General features: G+C 36.7%; 1 protein-coding gene across 3 annotated transcripts in view; it reads left to right on the plus strand.

Annotated features, from left to right (window-relative positions):
- LOC124610289 (peripheral plasma membrane protein CASK) overlaps positions 1–16491 on the plus strand; it is a 667578-nt gene extending 651087 nt beyond the window's left edge. For all 3 annotated transcript variants that reach the window (XM_047140147.1, XM_047140146.1, XM_047140148.1), the window contains one exon: positions 12866–16491. In XM_047140147.1, the coding sequence (XP_046996103.1) occupies positions 12866–13045 (180 nt within the window). In that variant the 3' untranslated portion in view covers positions 13046–16491. The remainder of the gene's footprint in view (positions 1–12865) is intronic.
- Positions 16492–25801: the final 9310 nt, after the last annotated feature.

The following is a 25801-nucleotide window of genomic DNA, read 5'->3' on the forward strand; positions in this document are numbered from 1 at the left end:
GTTTGCAAAGGGGCACTGTGTCAAATGACTTTCAGAATAGGAATATGGAATCTGTCGGTTGCCCTTCGTGCTTGGTTCCTAGGATATCATGTGAGGAAAGGGCAAGCTGAGTATTACATGAGTGATGCTTCCTAAAACCATGCTGATTTGCGGACAGAAACTTTTCCTTCTCAAGAGAATTTATTACATTCGAACTGAAAATATGTTCAGGAATTCTGCAGCAAACTGACATTAAGGATATGTTATGTAATTTTGTGAATCTGTTCTCTTAACCTTATATACTGGAGTCACTTTCACTTTTTTTCAGTGCATTGGGACTTTGTGCAAGGCAACAGATCCACAATAAATGCAAGCTAAGTTAAGAAACTGTACACCTTGTAAAATCGAATTGGGAGTCCATCTGGACTTGGCAACTTGCTTGTTTTCAACTCTTTTTTAGTTGCTTCTCTATGCCAAGGCCATCTATGCCATAAGGGAGTCTGTGTGATGGTCAGATAGCCGTATGTTTACATGATTTTCCAGTGTGAACAATTTCTTAATGCAAAATTGAAACTTGATATTTCCTTTTGGTACCTTCTATTGCCACAGCAGACTCATCAACAAGTGATCTTCTATCCACTTAGCAAGTTTCGGTGGGATCAGAATTTTCTTGCATTCTTGACAAGATCTTTTGTGAAAGTATGTCAGTTGTAGTTGTTGTATGTGTTGTGCATCACTCTTTTTACAGGCGCATGAACCTCAAATTTTTGCCTACTGCCTGTGCGCAATCTCTTTTGAACTAAGAGTGCAACAGTCTTTGTTACCTCAGAATTTTCTGAATTTTGTCAGTCCTTTATGCACTCACTCATACTTACTTCTCTAGAATGTGATTTACAATCTGTTTATGCTTTGACAAGTATTCCTCTGTGTCTGTCCTACCGGAAATAAATGATGTCCATTCACTGTATAAGTGGAATGCTAACAAGTGCTTACTTGCGCTTTCTAGCAAAAAATAATCTCCTGAGCTTCTTGATTGATTTATTAATTTCAGTAATCATCATTGCTGTGATGACATCATGATCAGTAATCCCTGTCTCTATACTGACACCATCAATAAGATAATGCCTGTTTGTAGCTATGACATGTAAAATATTCCTGTTGCACTTGGCTTGTGTAACTATCTGTTCAAAACAGTTTTTGGAAAACATGTTCAACCAAATTTCACAGGTCTCTCTGCCCTTGACATAACCTCCTCTCTAAAAGCCTTCTGAAGCTTACCGTAAGTTGTCGTCACGTTTTCACCCAATTTAATGTGAAAAGAAATGGCTTACCGTTGCACAGTATTATGCGGTTCCATTTCTGTGACAAGAGACACAAACACGTGTTTACTTCTTACAGCACAACTCATGACTGAGCAGTTGCATCGATGTGCCGCTTGGACTTGAAGCAGCTTATAGACCAAGGTCAAAGATATTGTGGATATGCAAGCCTTCAGGGTTGCCACATCTTGCAAAGAAAATCAGTTTGATTACTTCATTGTCGCACCTTGTAGAGAATTTTGGGCATACTGGGCGCTGTGTGATGGTGCTTTTTCTTAATAACAAAATTCTCTGTTGTTTTCCCATTTCATCATTGAACAATTAGATCTCCTTCAAAAGATATAATCCTAGTACTATCTAGGGTTCCTTCAGAGCGTTAGAATGATATCTTTATGTGGGTTTAATCAATGCATGATTATAATCTATGTTTTGTATCATTCAGAGGTGCATGTGTGAACTGAAGCTTGCTTTGGTAATTTAAATGCACATGTTACATGACTCATTAGTTTTTGTTGCCACCTGTACGGTATTTAAAGGTTTGATTATAGCAGCTCTGTATGGGTCACAAGGCATAGAATAATTTTTGAATTGTTTAGAGGACTTGCTAGATAATACATCAGTGTATAAAATGTACATGATGTTTGTTGGAAACCTCAGCGTTGACTCATTCAATAATAGCATTAATTATTTCCATCATGTCAACTTACTCCAGTGTTCTAACTGTAACCACATAAACTCAGTACGCCAACATGCATTGATCATGTTCTCACAAACATAACAAGAGATAAAGTAAACATAATCACTCTTGATGCAGAGAATGTAGACATAAGTAGAAGTGATACATTTTTATATAAGAGAAAATTTAATTTTAATAAACTTAAGAAGATATTACATGTACATTACTGTTCTGCAATTCATATTTGAAGTGGCTGGTAGAGGGTCCATCGAACAACCTTCAGACTACTACTATGCCACTCCACTCTTAAACAGTGCGTGGGAAAAACAAACACTTAAATCTTTCTATGTGAGCTTTGATTTCCCTTACTTTGTTATGACCATCAAGGAATGATATAATTGGGATAATTTGTGTGAGTTATTCAGTGACACTTACATGATATGTGCCTTTTAGTAAAAGACACAAAGAAACACAGCTATAAATCATAAAGCTGAAAATTTTGCTCCTGAAATCACTGAACTGAGAGAGAACATGAAAGATTGATGTATGCACTTAAGCAATATAATATTCTCTTAGTGGGTCATGCACAGCTGTTAATTGCATTGTTCTTGATGAACAAAATCTGCCGCAGTTTTAATTTTGAAGTTACTTTATTTGCATAAAGACATGTCAACAACCCAGGTTTCAGGCTGCTAATCTTATCTTCAGATGCTACTGTAACAGTTTGTAAGGACTTGGTAGCACACTAAACAAAATAAATGAATATAGAGGGGCCATTAAGACTAGGCTGCAAACCAACCACAGGACATACCTATATTGCGTATGACAAACCTGTACAAATCACATGCAAAAAATAAAAAAAAAAATTGCAGTAGTATGAGACAGCCTGTGTGGGTGAGGCATGAAAAATGTGGAGTCTGCCAGTGAGACTCAAGGTAAATGGGGCCTCACCAAAGAAAAACAGGACTAAATCTATAAATAAACACTCATAGACAAAAATAATACAACCTTGTGACCTACTACAAATGGTCAGGGATGTGACATTGACTTAATAAAGCCAACATCAAGGGAAAAATGATGTTACAAACAATCAAAATGCATGTTGCTAATCTGCAAAAAGTAGCTTACCATATAGTGGCTCTGGCAGCTGCATCTTGAGTACACCCAGCAGATCTGGATAATAGACACTTGAGCAGAAAACAAGTAGGCACCTCCCTATTGAGAAAATACAGTTACTAATAACATCAATGCCTCACCCCCAGACTATCTCACAAAGTAACCTGATGCAGATGTTCTAAAACAGTAATACTAAGAAAATCCTTAGAATCACACTAAAACAAATGAAGTGCAATACAACAAATGCATTTGACAAGAAATAATAATTAAACATTAATGTAGGCTGCATACCAAAAGTAAAACAATGATGCAAAATATATTAAATATAAAGAAAACTAAAATATAGAAAATTGAAAACCATGACAACGAAGATGTGACCTATCGCAGTTGGACGGATATGTGTAAAACCAAAAACGTGACGTACACAATCCAAAGTAACAGGATATCCATAATTAAAGTCAGCTGCAAATGACAGATGGTTGCAATATGACAGCTGTTGGCATACTACACCATCCATACTGTTCAATGTGAATGACTATACAGGTTTGGCAGTCAACAGTTGCGGCAGTTACATAAGCCCATCTACCACAGCAAAATCGAATCACATCAGATGGGAAAAATTGGTTTTTAATTATCCTTATTACAAAAACTGCATAAAATCAAAATGACATTGGTTTCTATTTGTTCTGGGGCCAAAAACAGCAAAAAAGGAAAAGACATTTGTTTTTCTAATTGTTGTGAAACTGGCGCAAGGCATGTTGAATATGCTGTCCACCATTTTCTGCCGCAAGTTGAAATCCACAACAGGTCAAAGTGTCTCAGGGGTCACATTCAGAATGTGTTGTGCAGATTGTGCCTTCAATTCAGCTACATTTGTAACTGGAGTACTGAACACATCATCTTTTAGATAACTCCAGAAGCAGAAGTCACATGGATCAAGATTAGGTGATCTGGATGGTCAGGCTCCAGGGAAATGATAGCTGATAATTCTAGCATTTCTGAAATGTCTCTGCAGCAGCCTGTTCACTGGCTTTCCTCAATATGCGAAGGAGTACCATCTTGCACACATCCATACTATTGTACCTTTTCGACAAATGTCAGATCAACTGCTTTTCTCGCTCTGCCACACTGCACTTCCGAGGAACCTGTCTTTTCAAATTTTGTAATTATTTTCTCCTGACACTTAGTAGACATCAGACCAGTGCCTTTTTTCATACCCTTGAGTGTCCGGAACTTCTGCAGGGCTACTGATGCACAGTCACAGTTAATGTGAAAGATGCACGATTCTTCGCAGTGAGAATAGTTCAAAAGAAAAAGCTAAACAGTCGATGGAAGAGTCAGTTTTGAGAAATCTTAGATTAATTTTCACTTAACAACCTCTTGTGAAGTAAGGAAAATCATTAAATCTTTGAAAAATAAATGTTCTGTTGAAGTAAATGACATCTCTAACAATGTGTATTGGTTGCAGCTTATGTTCTGAGTCACATTCATAATGCATCACTAACTCCAGGTATTTCTCCAGACAGGTTAAAATATGCCATTGTCAAGCCTCTCTACAAAAAAGGGGACAGCACAGATGTTACAGCATTTTCAGAAATTGTTGAGAAAGTAATGTACTCAGGAGTGGTTAGTCATATCAACAGTAATGGGAACTTAATAAATCACAGTTTAGATTTCAAAAATGCTGTTCCACTGAGACAGCAATGTACAATTTCACTGTCAACATAATAGAATCTTTAAATAGTAAAATGTGACCAAAAGGAATTTTCTGTGATTTATCCATAGCATTTGATTGTGTGAACCATGCCATTATGTTACAGTAATTACAATTCTATGGTATAAATGGAACAGCATATGGGTGGTTTAAGCCGTATCTACAGAACAGGAATAAGTCATATCTGAAGAACAGGAAGGAAAAAGTTTCTTTATATAGTTTAAGTGATTTAAGGAAGTTTGCACATCTAACTGGGGTGAAATTACATTAGGTGTTCCACAGAGTTTAATCATGGGTCCCCTTCTGTTCTTGATATATGTGAATGACCTCCCTTCTTATCTGAAACAAGAAGCTAAACTAACAATGTTTGCTGATGATACAAGCATCATTATTAATCCAGTAAAAGAAACTCTAATAGAAAATGATACAAATTTTTGTGTCATTTCGTTGTCACTATAGGCTTGTACCTAATGGTAAACAAGGAGAGGATGTTTTTTGATGACCAGTATCCTCTTCCATAAAACAAACTGCATGCATTTATTAACAGGGTTTGTTATTCAGAAGAACCAGATGTTGCATAACTTGACAGCCAGTTGTTGCGGTACAAGCTCTTCTGTAATAGTCCATGTTAGCCTCACTGCTAGTGAAGTGCAAGTCTTGCTACATACACTAATCTGATTGCTAGGTACTGACTTGACTGGCTGGGCCCTTGGGTCCATGGCAGCAATCTAAATACTAGCAGTCGAGAGGGTGTTGGCAATGTGTTGCTTGCGAGTCTCTAGTTGGCCTTGATCCTGATAGGCACGTTGCTTGCATCTACTATCGATCTTCTTCGAACCTCTTTGCTGTCCGGTGTGTGGGTGACAGCTTACGCCAGCACACAAATAATGTCTTTGGAAAAGTTATTAATTGGTTTCTGGTGAATGGGCTTGCTCTGCTGCAAGGAATATATTTCCTTCAATAAATACAACACATCAACAGAAGTCAGTAGCCAGGGTAGAGCATACTAATTTTTTGGGTGTACGTATATACGAGAATCTTTATTGGAAAATTTCAAATTTTTGATCTTCTAAAGTGACTAGGTTCAGCAACTTTTGCAATCAGAATAATTTCCAATTTTGAGGATATAGAAATTAGTAAGCTAACACTCTGCATACTATCAATCTCTGATGTCATATGGAATAATATTTTGGGGTAACTCAACACTTAGGCAAAAAGTATTGACTGCTCAAAAGAAAATGATTAGAATAATGTGTGGGGCTCGTTGTCACACATCTTCTAGGCATCTGTTTAAAAGGTTAGGAATTCTTACAATAGCCTTAGAACACATTTACTCAGTAATGAAATTTGTTCTCAACAATATGGACCAGTTTAAAAACAAGTGACATTCATAATACCAGAAGAAAGACAGACTTACACTATCCTCTACTTAAACTATCTTCGGCACAGAAAAGGATAAAATATGCTGCTGTAAAACTTTTTGATAAATTATCAGATGAAATAAATTGTCTGACAAGATAGCAGTACTAGTTTCAAAAATAAATTGAAATCACATCTCCTTGACAATTCCTATACCATAGATGAATTCTTGAATAGGAATAAGTAAATCTATAGGTTTAATATATGCATTTTGTGCCATTTAAGGGGGTGGGGTTGGTAATAAAAATTTCAAGTGTTTTTTTTTTTTTTTTTTTTTTTTTTTTTTTTAATTTTTTAAGGGGGCCTTCATTCATGTGTGCATTTCTTATACACTTGACACATTCCCCATCATAATGGTTACTGTGAGATTGATCAGCAGAACACGTAACTAACTAACTTCATGGAGACAGTCATGGTGGGCATCTCAGACACAAACTGAGGAACACATGTTCTGGTGGGCATGTGTTGGTGTGCATATTCTGATGCTTACAGCGCCATCTATTGGTAAAATTTTCATTTATTTTTTTTTGTTTTTGTTTCATGACGATTCTCCTGGGACTCAAACCAGGATGCTCCTCTTCTCTAAAATAATTGTCTTAACTGCCTCGGCCATCCTAGCATACCTCCCTTCCAGCCAAAATTCCTGCAAGCTGCACATACAGATGTAGTGCTCTCCATCCATTTGCTTGCAGCTGTTCAACTGAGTCCCGCAGCAAGGGTTCAAATAAGTGAGTGCACATGCACACAGAAGATATGTTTTACCATCAAGGCACATATACAAAGACGCAAAAAAATGCTTCACCAAAAATTAATTAATGTAGAGTAATGAAATTCAGGAATACATTTGACTAGGTAACATATAAAGTGATTAACATTGCATGATCACAGGTTAATGTAAGTGCAAGGTAAGCCACTGCAAATGTGAAATGCTGGTACACTAATAACCAGTGTAACCTCTGGAATGTTGAATGCAAACATGCAAATGTGCATGCATTGTGTTGTACAGGGGCTGGATGTCAGTTTGTGGGATGGAGTTTCATGCTTGTTGCACTTAGTCGTCAGTACAGGGATGGTTAATGCTGTTTGCGGATGTTGCTGGAGTCATTGTCTGATGATGTCCCGTATGTGCTCGATTGGAGACAGATCAGATGATCAAGCAGGCCAAGGCAACATGTTGACACTCTAGGTTACAACAGCAGTATATGGGCGAGCAGTATCCTGTTGAAAAGCACATCCTGGAATGCTGTTCATGAATGGCAGTACAGCAGGTTTAATCACCAGATTGACAGACAAATTTTCAGTCAGGATGTGTGAGATAACCTCGAGAATGCTCCTGCTGTCGTACAAAATCACACCATGAACCATAACTCCTTGTATAAGTCTGGCACTGAGGCAGAACCAGCTTTCATGAGAAAACACAACAGACCTCCACAACGCCTTCCAAATGGGCTCCTGCTTGACGCCACTGAAGTCACAAATGGTGATGGTTGTGTGTCGGTGGAATGCACAGCACAGGGCATCTGGCTCGGAGCTGTCCTTGAAGTAACGGATTTATAAGAGTTTGTTATGTCACCGTGGTACCAACTGCTGCTCAAATTGCTGCTGCAGCTGCAGTATTATGTGCCATAGCTTTACTCTGAACACAATGATCTTCCCTCTCAGTACTGCCATGTGATTGTCCAGAGACCAATACCGTTGCGATCAAACATTTTCATGACCACTGGTGCCAGCAAACATTTACAGGGGTTACATTCCTGCCAGATGTTTGTGTATTATACAAGAGACATCCAGCTTCTTGTAGCCTTATCACACTACCGTCTACAAACTCAATGCGGTGATAATGGCACCTTCACCTCTGTTGTCTTATAGGCACTCTTAACTAACATCAGCTCACTGCATCAAGTCTCAAAGGTAACTAATGTTCACGACCTGCAAACCTGATCTGTATCTTCATAGCGGTGCTACATCTTTCAGATGTAGAAGCACACCTACCAACTTTTGTTCATGTCACACAACTCCTTGGTGTTTGTGATCTCTCTCTCACCCCCCCCCCCCCCCCCCCTTTTCAGTATATGTACATATTTATATTGAGATTTCCCATCCTCTCTTCTGCCATTCCCATTCTTTGTTAAAGGTTTGTGACGACAGATTGCTAGACTGCCTCTTTTTGTGCAAACAGCCACTGGAACTGTGAAAACAAATAGTGAAGGTTAAGCTGCACTGACACCACAATTCTGCCATACAGAAGAGAGTTGTGCCAACCATAAAAAGATACATCATAATACTAAATGAAATCTCGAGCTGTACTGACTACTTCTGGGCAGGAACGAACTAAGCTGAGACAGGCAGAGTGTTGGCCTGTACGTGGTCTGTACACCCAACCTACATGAAATTTGGCATGCTGGGGCCAGCCCTGGTTACAGCCTTCTTTATTTTGTTTAATGTCCTACCTAGTCTTCTATAATTGTTACAGTAGCACTTGAAAATGGGATTTGTATCCAGAAACACAGACAATGTACATGTGTCTATGCAAATAAAGTAAATCTGAAGTTACAACTGCAACGGATTTTATTCATCTTTAACAATTTCAGAGATGTTAAATTACAATATTTTTTAACAAAATAGAAACTACTCAGAAAAGGTCACAAATACACCTGTCAAATAATGCATAAACACAACAGCATAACTTTAACAGAAAGTCATGAAATAATAAATGTCCAAAAAGAGGTATGTGAGAAATTCAAACAAAAATTCAGTGTTATTGACACAAATAAAGTACGTGGATGGGCACCCAATTTTAATGTTAGAAACACTAGCCAATCTTTTTTCATTCGTGGCTTACTGGGAGGGATCTAATGGCAATAATATCAAAACTTGAAGCAAAAAGTCTTGCATCTGGGATGACATTCCACGTAAGCTTCTAAAGGAATGCAGAAGAGAATCAGTGAAGCCTGAGACACACCTAATAAATAGCTCCCTCGGCCTTGGAGAATTCCCTGAGCTGAAAATCACTGAAATTCTACGATTGAATAAGAAGGGAATAAAAACAAACATAGAAAGCTAGCAGCCAATATTGTTCACTTCAGAACTTGGAAGATTGCCAGAGAAAGTAATTTCATGACAGCAGTAGCAACTTTTATACAAGAAGTATTTAAAAAGCTAGATAAAGGACACAAGCCAACAGGCACTTCCTGCATATGAGTAAAGCTTTCAATACTGTGAATCATACCACTCTATTGCATAATTAGAAAAATATGGGATGAGAGGAGAAACCCTACTTACCTCCTAACTACCTACCACCTAACTAACTTTATCTTAACACAGAACTATTTCACGTTTGAAGGAAAGGTACAGCACAGTGATGGGCACCCACATGGCACTCTTCAGTGTCAATCTATTTATGGGTCATCTAGAGGCAACCTTTGGAAACTCCCAAAACCCCAAACCCCTGGTCAGGTTCAGGTTCATTGCATTGACCTCCTCCCTCTCTGATGGCTCTATCCACACCTCTATCCACATTAAACACACCAACCACCAACAGTACCTGCATTCTGATAGCTACCATCCCTTCCACACTAAAAAATCCCTCTGATACAGCCTGGTCACCAAAGGACAGTGTATCTGCAGTGACAAGAACTCCCTTCCCCAGTATGCTGAAAGTCTCACCAAAGCCTTCACAGGCAGACATATCATCCACAGACCAATCACCCACAGCTAGTCCGCAAACAGATTTCCCATGCCGTTTTACCACCCACCCACAATCCTCCCACCACCCCAAAGACCCAGCTGCAGAAGAGTGCCCCTTTTTCATACAATACCACCCTGGACTGGAACTAGTGAACCACATCCTTTGTCTGGACTTTGATTATTTGCCGTCATGTGCTGAAATGAGGGACATCTAATACAAGATCTGTGCAATATTGCAGTACCTGTGTTATACCTAATTATCATGCATGTCCAAAGGAACCTTGCATCGTAATTTGGAATAACACAAGCACTGCAATATCATATATACCTGTTCTGCTGCCAATCATTGCGTAGCTTTTTTTGTTGGTATGACCATTAACCAGCTGTCCACCAGGATGAACACCCACCGCCAAACTGTGACCAACCTGTGGCACAACAAGCTTGATTTCAACAGCTGCTTCACAACTCGGGCCATCTGGCCATCCACCACCAGCTTTTCTGAATTTTGCAGATGGGGGTTACCCTTATAGCATATTCTTCAATATGCTCCCAAAATTATCCCAACCTCAGCCTAGGGTAACCTACTGTCCCGACATCCACCACACAATAGTTTATGCCCCCCTCTGTCCTATCACCTCCTCCCTTTCCAAAGCCCCTTACTGTGTGCCGCTCTCTGCCAAAGCATCCACCTGTCCTTTCCCCATCCTTGCTCCTCTCCATTTCCAGTCCCCTTTTCTTCACCCACACCCCACTGAGAATTTCAAAGAGTATATTTGAGTCAACTTTGTCAAAAGCTTTCTTTACTTTTACTGATGCTATAAATGTAGCTTTGATCTTATTTAACCAATCTTCTAACATAAGTCATATGGTCAGTATTGCCTTGCATATTCCTACATTTCTGTAGAGCCCAAACTGATATTCCCCAAGGTCATTTTTTACTGGTTTTTGCCATATTTCTGTAAATAATTCATATCAATAATTTGCAACCATGACTTCTTAAACTGATTATTCAGTAACATTCACACTTGCCTGCACCACCATTCTCTGGAAAAGAAATCGTTACATTCTTCTTCAAACTGGAAGTTTGTATACCATGTACATTAGACTGAATAATTTTGTCTAGTATCTCGATTATTCAGAGGAAATATCATTTATTCCAGGCACCTTGTTTTGATTTAGGCCTTTCATTGTCGTGTCAAATTAGGCTCTCAGTATCATACTGCACACATCATCTTCAGCTTCTTTCTCTGCTCTTCCCGTAATATTGTCTTCAAGTTTGTTTCCCCTCTATATATTACTTCTACATTTCAGCCCTCCCTTCTTTTCTTAGTACAGGCTTTCCATTTGAGATATTAATATTCATATAGATGCTTCTCTTTCTGCCAAACTTATCCAGACCCCATCAATTTAATTTCCTAACCTTCTGCAGTTTCTTCAGTTTTAATCTACAGTTCATAGCCAATAAATTACAGTCAGAGTCAACATTTATTTCTGGAAATTTATTGCAGTTTAAAATCTGGTCATGAAATCTATTTCAGTGTCTTCAGGTCTCTTCCACTTATACAACCATCTTTCTCGATTGTTAAACTAAGTACAAGCAGTGATTAAATTGTGCTCTAAACATAACTCCACCAGGTGGTTTCCACTTTCACTCCTCTCCCACAGTCAGTATTCTATTTTATTTTCTTACTACTATTTTGTGTTGGCAACCCTGCACCAGAAGTCCTGTTCTTCCTGGCACCACACTTCTCTAATTCACACTGTATCTGATTTCAGCCTTTAAAGACTAGCATTATATGCTCTGATCCATTGACTGCCAGTATTAGTTTTCCTGACATCATCATCTTCCTGAGGAGACACACAATCTGAATGGGGGGCTATTTTACATTGAGAATATTTTATCCAAGAGGATGGCACCACCATTAAGCCTTCCAGTAGAGCTGCATGCCCTCGGGAAGTATGACAGCTGTAGTTCCACTTACTTTCAATTGACTAATGTCATAAGGGCAGATTAGTCAGTCTTGCAGACTGGAGTTCCTGCACCTCCTGGAAAGCTTGCTGCCTCTCTTGAGGAACCATATATTTGTCTGATCTCTCAATAGATACCCTTTCAAAGTGGTTGCACCTGTGATATGTCCATCTATGTCATAGAGGCACAAAAGCAAAAATTTGTAATTCAACAGTTATTATGAAAGTCTGAACTGTTATTTTACCTAAACTATTCAGCAATTGGTTCACTGTAACATTTGCATGTTTCAGTTAACAAACTGTGAGTGATATGCAGTTACAAGTGTTCATCTTATATGCACAAATAGTAATATTGTTGATTAGAATTTTTAAAGTAAAATATTATCAAGCTATGCAAGTAATGTAATAAAGAAAGTGCACAAATACTATTTGAACTGAGCACACAAATCTCAATAGACATTCCAAGATCAGTTACAAGTTCCACAATAAATAAATAAATGCATTTAAGAAATAAAAATGAATTCAATGGAAATTACTCTGCACTGCAAAAACCTACTATGTACACCAAATCACTATTTTGTGAAGTAATTTTTCTTTTCTTTCAGTTAATTTATGTTTTGATCGTTGTCACTACTATTTCTTTTTTTCTTCGTCTTCTTCTTCTTTTTTGTTGGAGATCAGTATCATGTCAGAAGTGACACTGCAGTTGGTTCAAATATTTAAACATTTATGTACACTACACAGAAAAAATATTGGCTTTGTAACAATTTGCTATTAATATTTAAGCAAGTCATATCTTTTTTTAAAAAAAGAATAGTGCTTTTTACATACCACACAAATGCAGTTTCATATGAGGTACTCACTTCTTATTGCAGTTATTAGAGGTGTTTTTATGGTGCTGCAGTCTACATGGCGAATTTATGTATTACACATTCTCTATACCATTAAGTGGAGGATCTTGCTTAATCTTATTCTTTTTCTTTGCAGTATGATGGAAGCTTAGAACGATTAGCGAAGGAATCTGATCTTCTGCGGCAAGCCTATGGGCATTTCTTTGACTTAACTATAGTTAATAATGATATAGAAGAGACAATAGCTGCCTTAGAAAAAGCCATTGAACGTGTTCATACTACACCACAGTGGATACCTGTCTCATGGGTCTACTGACAGAAGACACTTTCAGAGTCTACAACTTCAATAAAGTGAAAATGGGAAACAGAAAAAGTGATTAAGTGCATGAATAAGAAGTTACTGTGTTTGTTATGCTCAATTTCAATTCTGGTATGTGTATGTTAATGATCTTCCTGTGGATAACTGCTGAATCAAATAAGAGTGGTATTATGTTTATCTTCAACTCTTTTTCAGGAAAGTTGTGTCACTTTATTTCCCAGTTCATTACTGGAACACAAACATGTAGCTGTAGTAAGTGATTCCAATCCTAAATTTTTAAAATTTCATAAAACTTGAAAGACTTTTATTTATACAAATTTATGTTCTGTGAACAATTATTATTTGATTGTAATATGAACTACAAGGCAGTGTTAAACTCCTGGTTTGAAATATTAGGAAAATAGTTTTGTTTATTGTAAGGGAATATGGATACACATTTAACTATGTTGTTGAATAAGTTTTGTTTGTCCTCCATTGTAAGAAATAATTTTCAGAAGTAGGTGACTGACTAAGTGTCAGTTATTTTGTTGCAGTATTTGTGAAAGGTAGGCTGAATGTTTGTACTGTACTGTTAAGTTATTCCATTGATCCTGAATTGTGTACTGATTGTTATGTCATCAACACAACACTATTGTTTGAATGCAAAGATCAGCTCTAATTCAGAGACATTCCAAACATATTGTTAACATTCCTCCTTCATGTTTCCTCTTCTTTTCTATCATTTACTACAGCTCCAGTTTCTGTGTTCATGTGAATAAATTACTGGGCATTAGCAAATCTGATTTTTAGTTGTTGGTAACTTTTCAGTTTTCAATGATGCTAATTGTGCTGAAGCTGAACATGTTTCAAAAAGCAATAGCACTGTACTGATTTTTCATGAATTAATTAATAACATCCTATTATTTATAGTGGACTAGAACTGCACTGGAAATCCCATTTGTCACATTCTATATTAGTTTACTAAAGAATAAACACTAATGTTTGAATTCTTTTATAGCTATGTTTTCCTTTGTATTACATTTTGAGATCTATCCACAAAAGCAATCTGAATATCCAAATAATTATATAGTTTTTAAGAAAAGGTACTAAAATATTTGGAATAATTATCAAAATTTGTAATTCAACAGTTATTCGAAAGTCTGAACTGCTATTTTACCTAAACTATTCAGCAATTGGTTCACTGTAACATTTGCATGTTTCAGTTAACAAACTGTGAGTGATATGCAGTTACAAGTGTTCATCTTATATGCACAAATAGTAATATTGTTGATTAGAATTTTTAAAGTAAAATTTTATCAAACTATGCAAGTAATGTAATACAGAAAGTGCACAAATACGACCACTGTTATAGAAACAGTGCTCTATAAAATTAAGCACAAACTTAGTGTATGCTCAGTTATGAAGTATTTTACAATACAACTGAAGTGCCATCTTGAAGTACTGTGAATAAAATTTTGACTTAATCTATGCAAAATGACAGAACATTAAGTATTAACATGAACATTCTGCCTACAATATTTCATGCAGTATATATGAAGAGGATGTGGATAGTGCTTTGTACGTGTAAGGTGTTAGGGTAAATGGCGGACTTTCCCAGACGTTACACTTCTTGACTGCTCATGAATATGTCTAGTGTGCAGAAGAGGAAGTATTCAGCAGTGTAAGCAGCAGAAGTGCATATGTTTGCATCTGATGTGTGTTTGGCTACTGTGCTGTTTATCTGCAGTGATTTGGGCTGTGAGTGATGAAGCAATATGCTTTCAAGAATGAATTTGAGTGTTGTCCATTAAAGGTGCAAGAAAGTGGGATTTAAAATTAAGAAATATTGTAGTGAATGAGGAAAGATGTTTTCACTATAAATTTGGAAAAACTTCAAATACTAACATTGTTATTGCAATTTAACAAAGTGACACAATCTGAAGAGCTTCAGCTGTGTAAAAATCTTTTCGTGTCATAAATACCTACAACTACTGAAAGAAATATTACAATCAGGATATTGATGCAACTATATGTAGATGGATCAAGAATGTAGAAGCAACATGCAAAAACTAGAAAACTTTATTGAACATATGGGAATGAACTTATGTGGCTTGTTTAATGTGAATAGATTGAGACTCAATAAACGAAGTTTTATGTGCATCTGTTTCTGTCATACATACATGTGTTTCAGTTGCTTAAGGGCCTGTGTGCCCTTCTATGATTTTTGAAACTGACCTGCAGATTAAGTACAAGCAGTGAAATGACTAATTTTTTCTCTCTCTATGTACTTGAAATTATTGTTTTGTATGTATTCTTACTTAAGTCAAATCCTTCTAATATCAGACAAAATCAGTTTATTGCTGGTGTTACGTGATTTCATATTCACAAAAAGATACTTTGCTGTAAACAGTCAGTAAATTTTGTAATTGTGTGTATGTTTTTTTCTATTTTAATAATAATCTGGATACAAACTTTGGGGAAGATATCTTCACTGGACAATTTACCATCAAGAAATTGTTGCGGGAGATGCTACTCTTGTGAAAGATACAGATTTATCTTAATTTTGTAGTTAATGTAGCAGTGTTTTATTTATTACCAGTTTCCTTTTATACCAGCTGTTTTGTTTTATTCCAAAATATTGCAGTAGTTTTGACACTAATATTTTCATACTAATTTTCTTTTTCTGGGAGGAAATACAGTAATAAAGGTCAGTGTGTCGTTAGTCTGAAGCACTATACATCAACACTATGTTTTGATTATGCATAATGTTGTGTTTGACCACTAGACACACGAATTTATATTCTGTGCCCAGCATTCTGAAGTAAACAGTCCAAAATGACCAACAAATTGTTTACATCAGCATAGGAAGATGCTTATAGAATACATTACTGGAAGTGGCCTTTAAGCACAATCAGAAGTCCTGGGACTGCAGCAAGATCTGCTGTGTAATGTTGAACTGTATTACCACTATAAAACTCAAAGCACTGAATACATATTTTTAAAACTTCAAGTTTATGTTGTATTCTACTTCCTAAAGCAGAAGTAAATTTTGTTGCTTATTTAAGGGTTCTCAAGAAACTGAAGAAATATGTTCAATAAAAACATTGTCATTGTATCACATGATTGGTTATAGATAGATGGTGTCACCCTGAATATTTTGTACTGTGAATTTCTATTACATGATCTCCATTCATCATGAGGTAACTTCAGATTTCACTCTACATCAGCAGTGAATAAAATGGTCTCTACAGTGGTGAGCTGAAACTGGTCTGTGGTCAGAATAATGGATACAAAATTTATCTCTTGAAACTGAACATAGTCAACTCAGTGATAAACATCTTCTCTCATGGATCTCCTACTGGGACATGCTCAAAGGAAAGTTGGATATGCTGACAAATAACATTCAGTACACCTGTGAATATGTCATTATTTGAATAAAAATAAATTGTTATTGAGATTCAGAACTCTAGGAAACTAAATTTTCATTCTTTTCCTTTTTGTATTTTTGTGTATTAGTGACACAGTCATATCGTCCAGTGACTGGAGACACTATTACCCAAATTAGGAAGTTTGACTAGAGGTTCTTTCCTTCTTAGAAAGATATTTGATGCCCAGAAGGTAAGATACTTAGTGTTTACTGAAGAATATTTAGTGTGAATTGTCATATTATGATCTTACCAATAAAAACATTAGTGCAAAAAATTCACATGTTAAGCTCATATGACAATAAAACTACATAATCATGTATTGCAAATAATTGTGTTATCATGAGTATTGATATTTTTATTTGAAGTTATCAGTCACATGGATTGTATTGAACAAGAGCTGTTTCTAAACTTGAGCACTAGTGATAGTACCTCTTGTGCCACTGCAGTACGAACTACAGAGGAACCAAGACCAGTAAGATGGTTTTGAATCAAAACAAGTGTGTTTTGGAGAGGTAAAAAGTTATCTGTTTCTAGTGATGCACTTAACTTTGGAGTGTTGTGTTATGTCTGCATGTAAGTAATATCAAATTTCTGTGTTACCTTCAGAGACAGCTGGTATTATTCTCCATATTGTAGGCTGTATGTCTATCCTAAGTAATAACAATCAAAATGTTAAAATACCACAGCAATATGTTCGGGTTGTATTGGACAACACAATTTCGGGCTGTACCTGACATAATACATAAAATAAAACTGAAATGTTCCGTGAAGGCACAAAACAATTAGGGAAACTAATTTCAGCTGAAAGAGGCCGAAATGTCAACAATTTTCTCTCTATCAGTGCTTACAGAAAACTTGTTTATATCTCCAATTACTGTTTATTCTTGTGCCAGACTAGATACCGATTTGAAAGAGAGTGAAGAGGAAGTGAATTTGATTTTTAATTGAATGGTTGCACAAATGCTTTTTTTTTTTTTTTAGTGGCTGAAACTTTTTAAAGACTGGGTGAATCTAAATAAGAAAGATCCTGCCTTATGTGTTGTGGATAGTTCATCAAGCTACAAAGACCTAGCAATGATGACCTTTGCCAAAAGCAACTGCATCTACATGTTAACTTTGCCCCCTTCCCCTTATTTCACAGAGGCTGCAACCACTTGATAAGATGGTTATAACGTCCTTCAAAAAATGCATACCATGAGGCATGGTCACTCTGGATTCAAAAGTATCCAAACCTGAAAATTGGCCTAAAAGACATAGCTGGAATGTTAAGTTATACCTTTTCAAAACACACTGACTGGAACTAGTACAGTTAGGTTTAAAGTGCATGTACATCTGGAACTAGTACAGTTAGGTTTAAAGTGCATGTACATTGTGCCATAAGACAAAAGTGTTTCCAGTGATTTGAAGTGTACCTCCTCATGGAACAAGTGTGTTGCTTTTCAATAGTCTTACCCTGTTCCCTACACATCCACCGCAACAAGGCTTATGAATGATAGATTAGATTAGATTAGATTTACTTTCATTCCAATTGATCCGTAGTGAGGAGGTCCTCCTGGATGTGGAACATGTCAGGAAAACAACAATACATGACAAATATTTACAACTAAAACAAATAAGCTAATGTACCATTCCACAGGTCCCAAGTGGAATGATCGTCATTTTTAATGAACACTAAGAGTCATTTTACAAATACTAATGCACTGAATTTAAAATAAAACACGTTTTTTATTTATTTATAAGGTAATAAACATGTAATACAACTACTGTAATACTTATTTACAATGAACACATTACTGCACTGAAATGGTGCAGAAGTCAGATTATACTTACACACACACACAAATTTTCAATGAACACATCACTGCACTGAAATTGTGCAGAAGTTATGTTGTACTTATATACAAATCAGTTGGTTTTACTAAGAAATTCATCAATGGAGTAGAAGGAGTTGGCCACCAATAAATCCTTTAGGCTTCTCTTAAACTGAATTTCATTGGTTGTTAAGCTTTTTATGGCTGCTGGCAAGTTATTGAAAATGTGTGTTCCTGAATAATGCACACCTTTTTGTACAAGACTAAGTGACTTTAAATTCTTGTGAAGATTATTCTTATTTCTAGTATTGATTCCATGAATTGAGCTGTTGGTTTGAAAAAGTGATATATTTTTAATGACAAATTTCATTAAGGAATAAATATACTGGGAAGCTGTAGTTAGTATCCCTAGTTCCCTAAACAGGCTTCTGCAGGATGTTCTTGAGTTCACACCACATATAATTCTTACTGCACGTTTTTGTGCCCGGAAAACTTTAGCTTGGCTTGATGAATTACCCCAAAAAATAATCCCATATGACATTATGGAATGAAAGTAAGCATAGTATGCCAGCTTTTTCATTTTTATATCCCCTACGTCTGACAAAATTCGCATTGCAAACAGAGATTTGTTAAGACGCTTCAGCAGTTCTGTGGTGTGCTCCTCCCAATTGAATTTATTATCAAGCTGTAATCCCAAGAATTTAACACTGTCCACTTCTTCTATCTTCTTGTCATCATATGTTAGACATATACTCTTGGGACACCCCTTACAAGTTCTGAACTGCATGTAGTGTGTTTTTTCAAAGTTTAGTGACAAAGAATTGGCTAGGAACCAGTGATTAATGTCCACAAATATTTTATTGGCTGATCTTTCTAAGACTACACTTGATTTGCTATTTATTGCAATGTTTGTATCATCGGCAAACAAAACAAACTTGGCATCTGGTAATGTTACTGATGAAAGGTCATTGATATACACAAGAAAAAGTAAGGGCCCCAAAATGGAACCTTGTGGGACCCCACATGTAATTAGTTCCCAGTTGGATGATGCCTGATAGACATGTATCAAGCTCTTTCCTAATAACACCCTTTGTTTCCTGCCAGAGATATAAGATTTGAACCATTTTGCAGCATTTCCTGTTACACTATAATATTCTAGTTTACTTAAAAGGATATTGTGATTTACACAGTCAAATGCCTTTGATAGATCACAAAATATACCAGTTGCCTGCAATTTTTTGTCTAATGAATTAAGCACATTTTCACTGTAAGTGAAGATAGCCTTCTCAATATCAGAACCTTTTAGAAATCCAAACTGTGACTTTGACAGTATGTTATTTGAGATAAGATGGTTATAAAGACGACGGTACATTACTTTTTCGAAAATTTTTGAGAATGCTGGTAACAGTGAAATTGGACGGAAATTTGATGCTATTTCTTTATCTCCCTTCTTAAACAGTGGCTTAACTTCAGCATATTTCAGCCATTCAGGAAATATTCCACTGATAAACGACTGGTTACACAGATAGCTTAATATGTTACTTAGCTCAGAATCACATTCTTTAATTAACTTTGTTGATATTTCATCATACCCACTAGATGTTTTTGATTTTAAAGATTTTATGATGGACATTATTTCTGTTGGGGTAGTGAGGGTCAAATTCATATTATGGAAATTACTTGAAATGTCTGGTCTAAGGTAATCCATAGCAGCATCTACCGAACCTGACAACCCCATCTTTTCAGTAACAGTTATAAAATGTTTGTTAAAAAGTTCTGCAACACTATACACATCTGTCACCAATGTATCATTTACTCTTAATGCTATTTGTTCTTCTTCATGTCTGGTCCTACCGGTCTCCTCCTTCACTATATCCCATATTGTCTTTATTTTGTTATCTGATATGACTATCTTTTCCTTGTAATATATTTGCTTTGACATCCATATTACAGTCTTTAATATTTTGCAGTATTTCTTATAATGTGCTATAGCATCAACATTGGAAATGTTTCGGATTGACAGATACAGTTTTCTTTTTGTTTTACAAGATACCCTTATTCCTCGAGTAATCCATGGCTTCTTTGTAGATTTTCCTCTAACCTTGGTAAGTTTTGGGGGAAAGCAGTGTTCAAATAAGGTAAGCACTTTATTAGCAAAAATGTTATATTTTTCATTCATGCCATGAGCACTGTAAACATCAGTCCAGTGAATGTCTCTGAGGAGTGTCCTAAAATAATCAATTTTTGGCTTACTGATTACCCTCTTGAGCTCAGATTTAACAGATTTTATATCCTGTTCAGTATTAACATTTAACAGAAGGAACTGCATGTCATGGTCTGAGAGGCCATTGGCTATTGGTTTTGTAATATAATTTTGTTCATTGGACTTTTCTATAAAGATATTATCAATGGCTGTTTGTGAGCAAGTGGCTATCCTAGTGGGGAACTTTACTGTGGGAATTAAGTTGAATGATAGTGTTACTAACTCAAATAAGTTCTTATTCGGAGAGTCTTTAAGGAAATCTACATTGAAATCACCAGCAACCACTATTTCTTTGTTTTTGGTTATTAAATGGGCCAGTACAGCTTCAAGGTGGTTTACAAACAGATTAAAGTTACCTGCAGGTGCTCGATATACACTTAATATTATGAAAGATTTTTTGTGAAAATCTAATTCTGTTGCACATGCTTCCATATGCTGTTCTAGGCAAAATTTATGAATGTCTATGTTCTTAAATTTATGACAGTTCCTGATGAATGTGGCAACTCCTCCTTTCTCCATTTCTGATCTACAAAAGTGAGATGCTAACCTAAACCCTGTAACACTTAAAAGTTCTATACCAGTGGTCACATGATGTTCAGAGAGGCAGATTATGTCAGCTGGGTTTGAAGACTCTAATTCATCTATGCATATAGTTAATTCATTAATTTTATTTCTCAGTCCTCGAATATTTTGATGCAATAAAGATAGCTGACATTTCACATTGTCTGAGTTAAAATTGGGTGGAGTTAAAATATCTGCTGACAGTTGAAAATTCTTAACCAATGGCTGTTTATGCTGATGTAATAAGCTGGAATTATGTTTTTTGATTTCTTTTTCAAACTGAAGGTTTGTCTCAGTTCTAACCTCTCTTAAAATTTGCTTTCTTTCTGTCCTCCCTACCCTAAAAAAGGGTCTTTTCTGAATCCTATAACCACTGGTATTTTACCACTCATGACAGTGCCTCCCCCCTTTAACTTTCCTGCTATTTCCCCAGCCAATTTACCCTTCCCCTTCCTGTTGAGGTGAAGGCCATGCCTAGTATAATCCCACCTACTGAGAGAATCAACTTGAACCACACCAATGTGTGACCCCGCACCCGACATGAGCAGCCGTTCCAGCTCCAAATTAACTCTCTTGACAGAAGAGTTCAAATGAGGTCGGTCATGACGCCCAAGAACAGATACAAACTCAACACTAGTATGCTTCGATGCTGATGCAATCTTCGCCAGGTCACACTCTATACTGTACCCAGGATTTCTGTCAATACTGTTACCTGCCCCACCCACTATAACCACGGTGTCTTCCTTAGTGAAATCTTTGCAAAGTGATCCTAAATCCTCTGTCACCTGCTCCAGACCAGCACTAAGTTTAAAAAAATTGGTGACCTGGTATTCTGATCCTAGTTCATCCTGCAAGAGTTGGCCAACACCTCTTCCATGGGAACTACCTAACAACAACACTTTCTTTCTCTTTTCTGATTTCCCTACATTCTTACTTTTCAATCTGCTGCTGAAAGTTTGTTGTGCCCTGTCTACACCTGCAACTGCTTGAGGCTCACCAGCTTCTAACTGAAGCAACAGGTCAAATCTATTTTCCACATTCACCATAAAGCTGTCAGACAAAGTTCTAGGCCTGTTCCTCCTGTTGCCTGTTGCCACTTCCCACCTCTCTTTACCCTTCTCCCTCCTTAACCTGTCAAGATCTCCCCTGGCCTTGTCTAATTCAGCCTGAAGGGCAGCAATTTTCCCCTCCTGTTCCAGTATCTTCCTATCTCTACTACAAATCCTACAAAACCACTGATGAGTCTCATTTACTTCCCCTATTCCCACGCCACTACAGTCACCCACATGGAAAAAACTACAGCACCCATCACACCAAAGCCCCGACCTAACAATTCTACGGCAAGTCAAGCACTTTTCACTCATGATAAACGTAATAGTTGATTAAGAATAAGTCAGTTAAATTACAGATAAACACGAAAATATGGTTACACAAATTTGGCCTATACGCAACTGTGTGTAAACAAAAACAAAAGTGCAAAGTTTCTGAAACAACAAGTTAAACTTTACGCTACTTTCCGGAAATGCTAGTTAAATAATGAAGAGGTAAGCTAAGTTAAATTGCTGGAGAGAGCAAGGAACAACTAAGCAAAATTCTATAGATTTGCTGCAGCAGAACGTAAACAAAAAATACGACTGTACGGTCTTTTCGCGTTTTCTGCTATATTACGTAAAGAAAAGTGAAACCTTTAATGGTACACTTAAACGGCACACTAATACACTTATTTACCACGTAATCAGTACTAATCTATATGTTTTATAATCTAAAATAACTTATCTTTACGAGAACACCAAAACTCGCGCTAGTCGCCTGGCTGCATAAAGATATGCTTGCCATACATCAACTGTCTGTGACAACATTTAGTTTCCGTAGACCCTCCTTTTCATAACCATTGGATGTGTGTTCAGAACCAGGAGCCGATGAACAGATTGAAAAAGTCCATGAAGAACAATTGGAAGCAAACTACCCTTTGGCTGTCTCTTACAGAGCAACAATTTTACCTCTCCTAGCAGTTCCAGCACAAACTTTACAACCATAAAGAACAAAGAGGACTTAAAGAACAAAGAGGACTTAATACTGATGAAATCTAGCTTGAGCAGAAGAAACAAGATAAGGAGGAGAAAGGAAAGAAACCTAAGAAGTAGAAAATTGCCTGGGAAAAAGCTTGAAAGATCAATTTAACTGACTGAAGCAAAATATAGTCCTCAGATGAAACTGAAAAAAGCTCAATTCTAAAACCAAAACCTAAAATAAAAATGAATTTTATGAAGAAAGACAGGAAGAGGAACAACTGACACACTACATAATTTGCAGTGTCTAGTATCCCCACCAGTGAACATATAAATACGGGTCCAGATGAGCTAGTGTGAGTCTTGTGGCAGAGTAGGGTGGAAAAGTACCAAGGAGGGTGCATGTGGAGCATTTTATTTGCAGAACCACTGATCCATGTGTTTACTTCCTAGCGGCAATTGGCCAGGTCAGTCAGTTGTTACTACGAGTTCAATTAACAAGGACCAACTTTCGCATTGTGCCATGATCTTAGTTCCACATGCTAGTTGTTCCTGTCATTTGTCCTGTCATGTTTTGTGCTTTTCTCCATGTCAGTCTTTATGCAGTGTTTGGACTCTGTGCTCCTCCATAGACTGACCTGCTTGTCAAGGTTTTTCCTCTTCTTGAGTGCAGCTCCCTGGTCAAGCAATCACCAGAAGCTAGAGTAGTGACATTTGTGCCAAAAGGACAGTTTCACAGCATTGTCATGTCCCTGCATCTACAAAACAGTGAAACATTCGCAGAGGACTGGATTCAATGATACATTTGTGGGAGTTGAGCCCGGGAGAATTGTGCGCATATATGGTTCAACAGTCTTTACTACACATGTGATAGATGTTTTACTAAAGCCTGTTCTGTTCAAGACCAGACATTCTGGCCTGAGCTGCCAGAGATGGGGTGGTAGTGTGCGCCTGAGGTGTGCTTATTCATGTGAATGAATGTGTGTGTGTTTCTCTTTCTGTTTCTTTTTCTAATGAAGGCTGTGGCTGAAAGACGAAGTGTAAGTACCTTTTAATTGTGCCTGTTGGCAACTTAATGTGTCATCTTTAAAAACAGTACATAGCATTACATTATTGATATTCCAACCTGGAGTTTTCACTGTTTGACGTACATAAGAAATGACACAGGGTTTTATAAATCTCTTAAGTAAGGTGTCATACTGTTTAATGTGGAGAATCTTACAATAAAATCTTCAGAGAAATTACAATTTTGAACAAACTTATGCATCTGATACTATCTGGTCTTCACCTTGTGATAGTTGAAACTTTGTGTCGCACTTGAACCCAGATTTTATACTTTTTGTGAACAGTTTGTAAGGCACTTTAACCAATATCCTTACTAAATACTGGTATTAACAGTTCATTTCTAGGGGTTGTGAGGTTGCTGGTATGAGCGCTCTGGATGTTAACAGTTTCACCCCAACATTTGGGGAATCCCAGGTAGAGATACCGGACTTTGGTGTTTAGTGGTCAAGGGTGAGGGAGAGGCTGTGTCCAAGAAGTGCAGACAAAATATTAATTTTGGAGAATAAATAGTTCAAAAGTGACAAGAAGAAATATTTAGTCTTGGCAGTAATTGAATATTCATGGGATAATTCTGTGAGGCTAGCTGTGAAGAATCATTAGTTACGAGCAGTTGGAAGATTGTGGTATGATATGTTCATGGCAGCCATTAATAACACATGGCAAATTAATATATGTATATGTGAGTGTGTATAATAGTTGAACATCTGAAGGAGTCTCAAACAATTTCAGGTGAAGTAATTAAATACTAAAATATTCTTAATACAGGCCAGATAAAAGAAACTGACTTTTGTGGCTAAAGATGATGAGTGATGTTGGTCTCAGAGAGGCTCTAAGAACCCATAAACTTGATCTGTGTGAAATGAAAGTATGTTTAAATTTAGTGACTTATCATTTCACAACAGTCATTAATTGTAGTTCCCAGTAGGTAAAGGATGTAGTGCATAGGTTGGTTTAGGCATAAAGTATAAATAAACACTCATCTGTATATCTAATCTAATGAAAACCTTTCACTTGTCCAATTTCAGAAAGCTTGATTGGATATTATTGTTCTAAAATATATAGGAAATGTTTAAAAGTTGTTTTTAACCATTAAGTTATATGAGCACACCTCTCGGTTTAACTCAATATTTATTGTCACTGATGTTTCCACCTATAATATCCAAATTCTACCACCATAGGTTCACCAATGGGCGAACAGCAAGTGGAGGACAATGAGTTATCCTGTCTGAAGGAGTACATACACAGTGTCCCAGGAGGAATTGTCATTATTCAGGGATAGGACAGGAACAACCATCTGAAGCAGAAAACTTCATATGGATATATGCCTTGTTCCAAATGGATTCCTTGATAGAACACATGTAATGTACATTGCTATTTGTTTTCTGTATTATTCAGTATCTTGCAGGTTTACACATGTACAACAGTTAGTAAGCAACAAAAACATGTGTTTTTGACAAAAATATGTATTTTTAATTGAACATCACTGGTAATGAAAGTTTGAATGAGGCCTGGATGCATGTTTGCAAAAAACAGGAAATCTGCATCCAAGTTCTGGTCTGCCACAAAATTGCAGTTACTGCTATAGGTTTATGACAATGCAGGTTCAGTATATGTGAATGGTTTGCACTGAAATAATT

Source organism: Schistocerca americana, chromosome 1 (genome assembly GCF_021461395.2).
Source record: "Schistocerca americana isolate TAMUIC-IGC-003095 chromosome 1, iqSchAmer2.1, whole genome shotgun sequence".
Classification (NCBI taxonomy): Eukaryota; Metazoa; Arthropoda; class Insecta; order Orthoptera; family Acrididae; genus Schistocerca; species Schistocerca americana.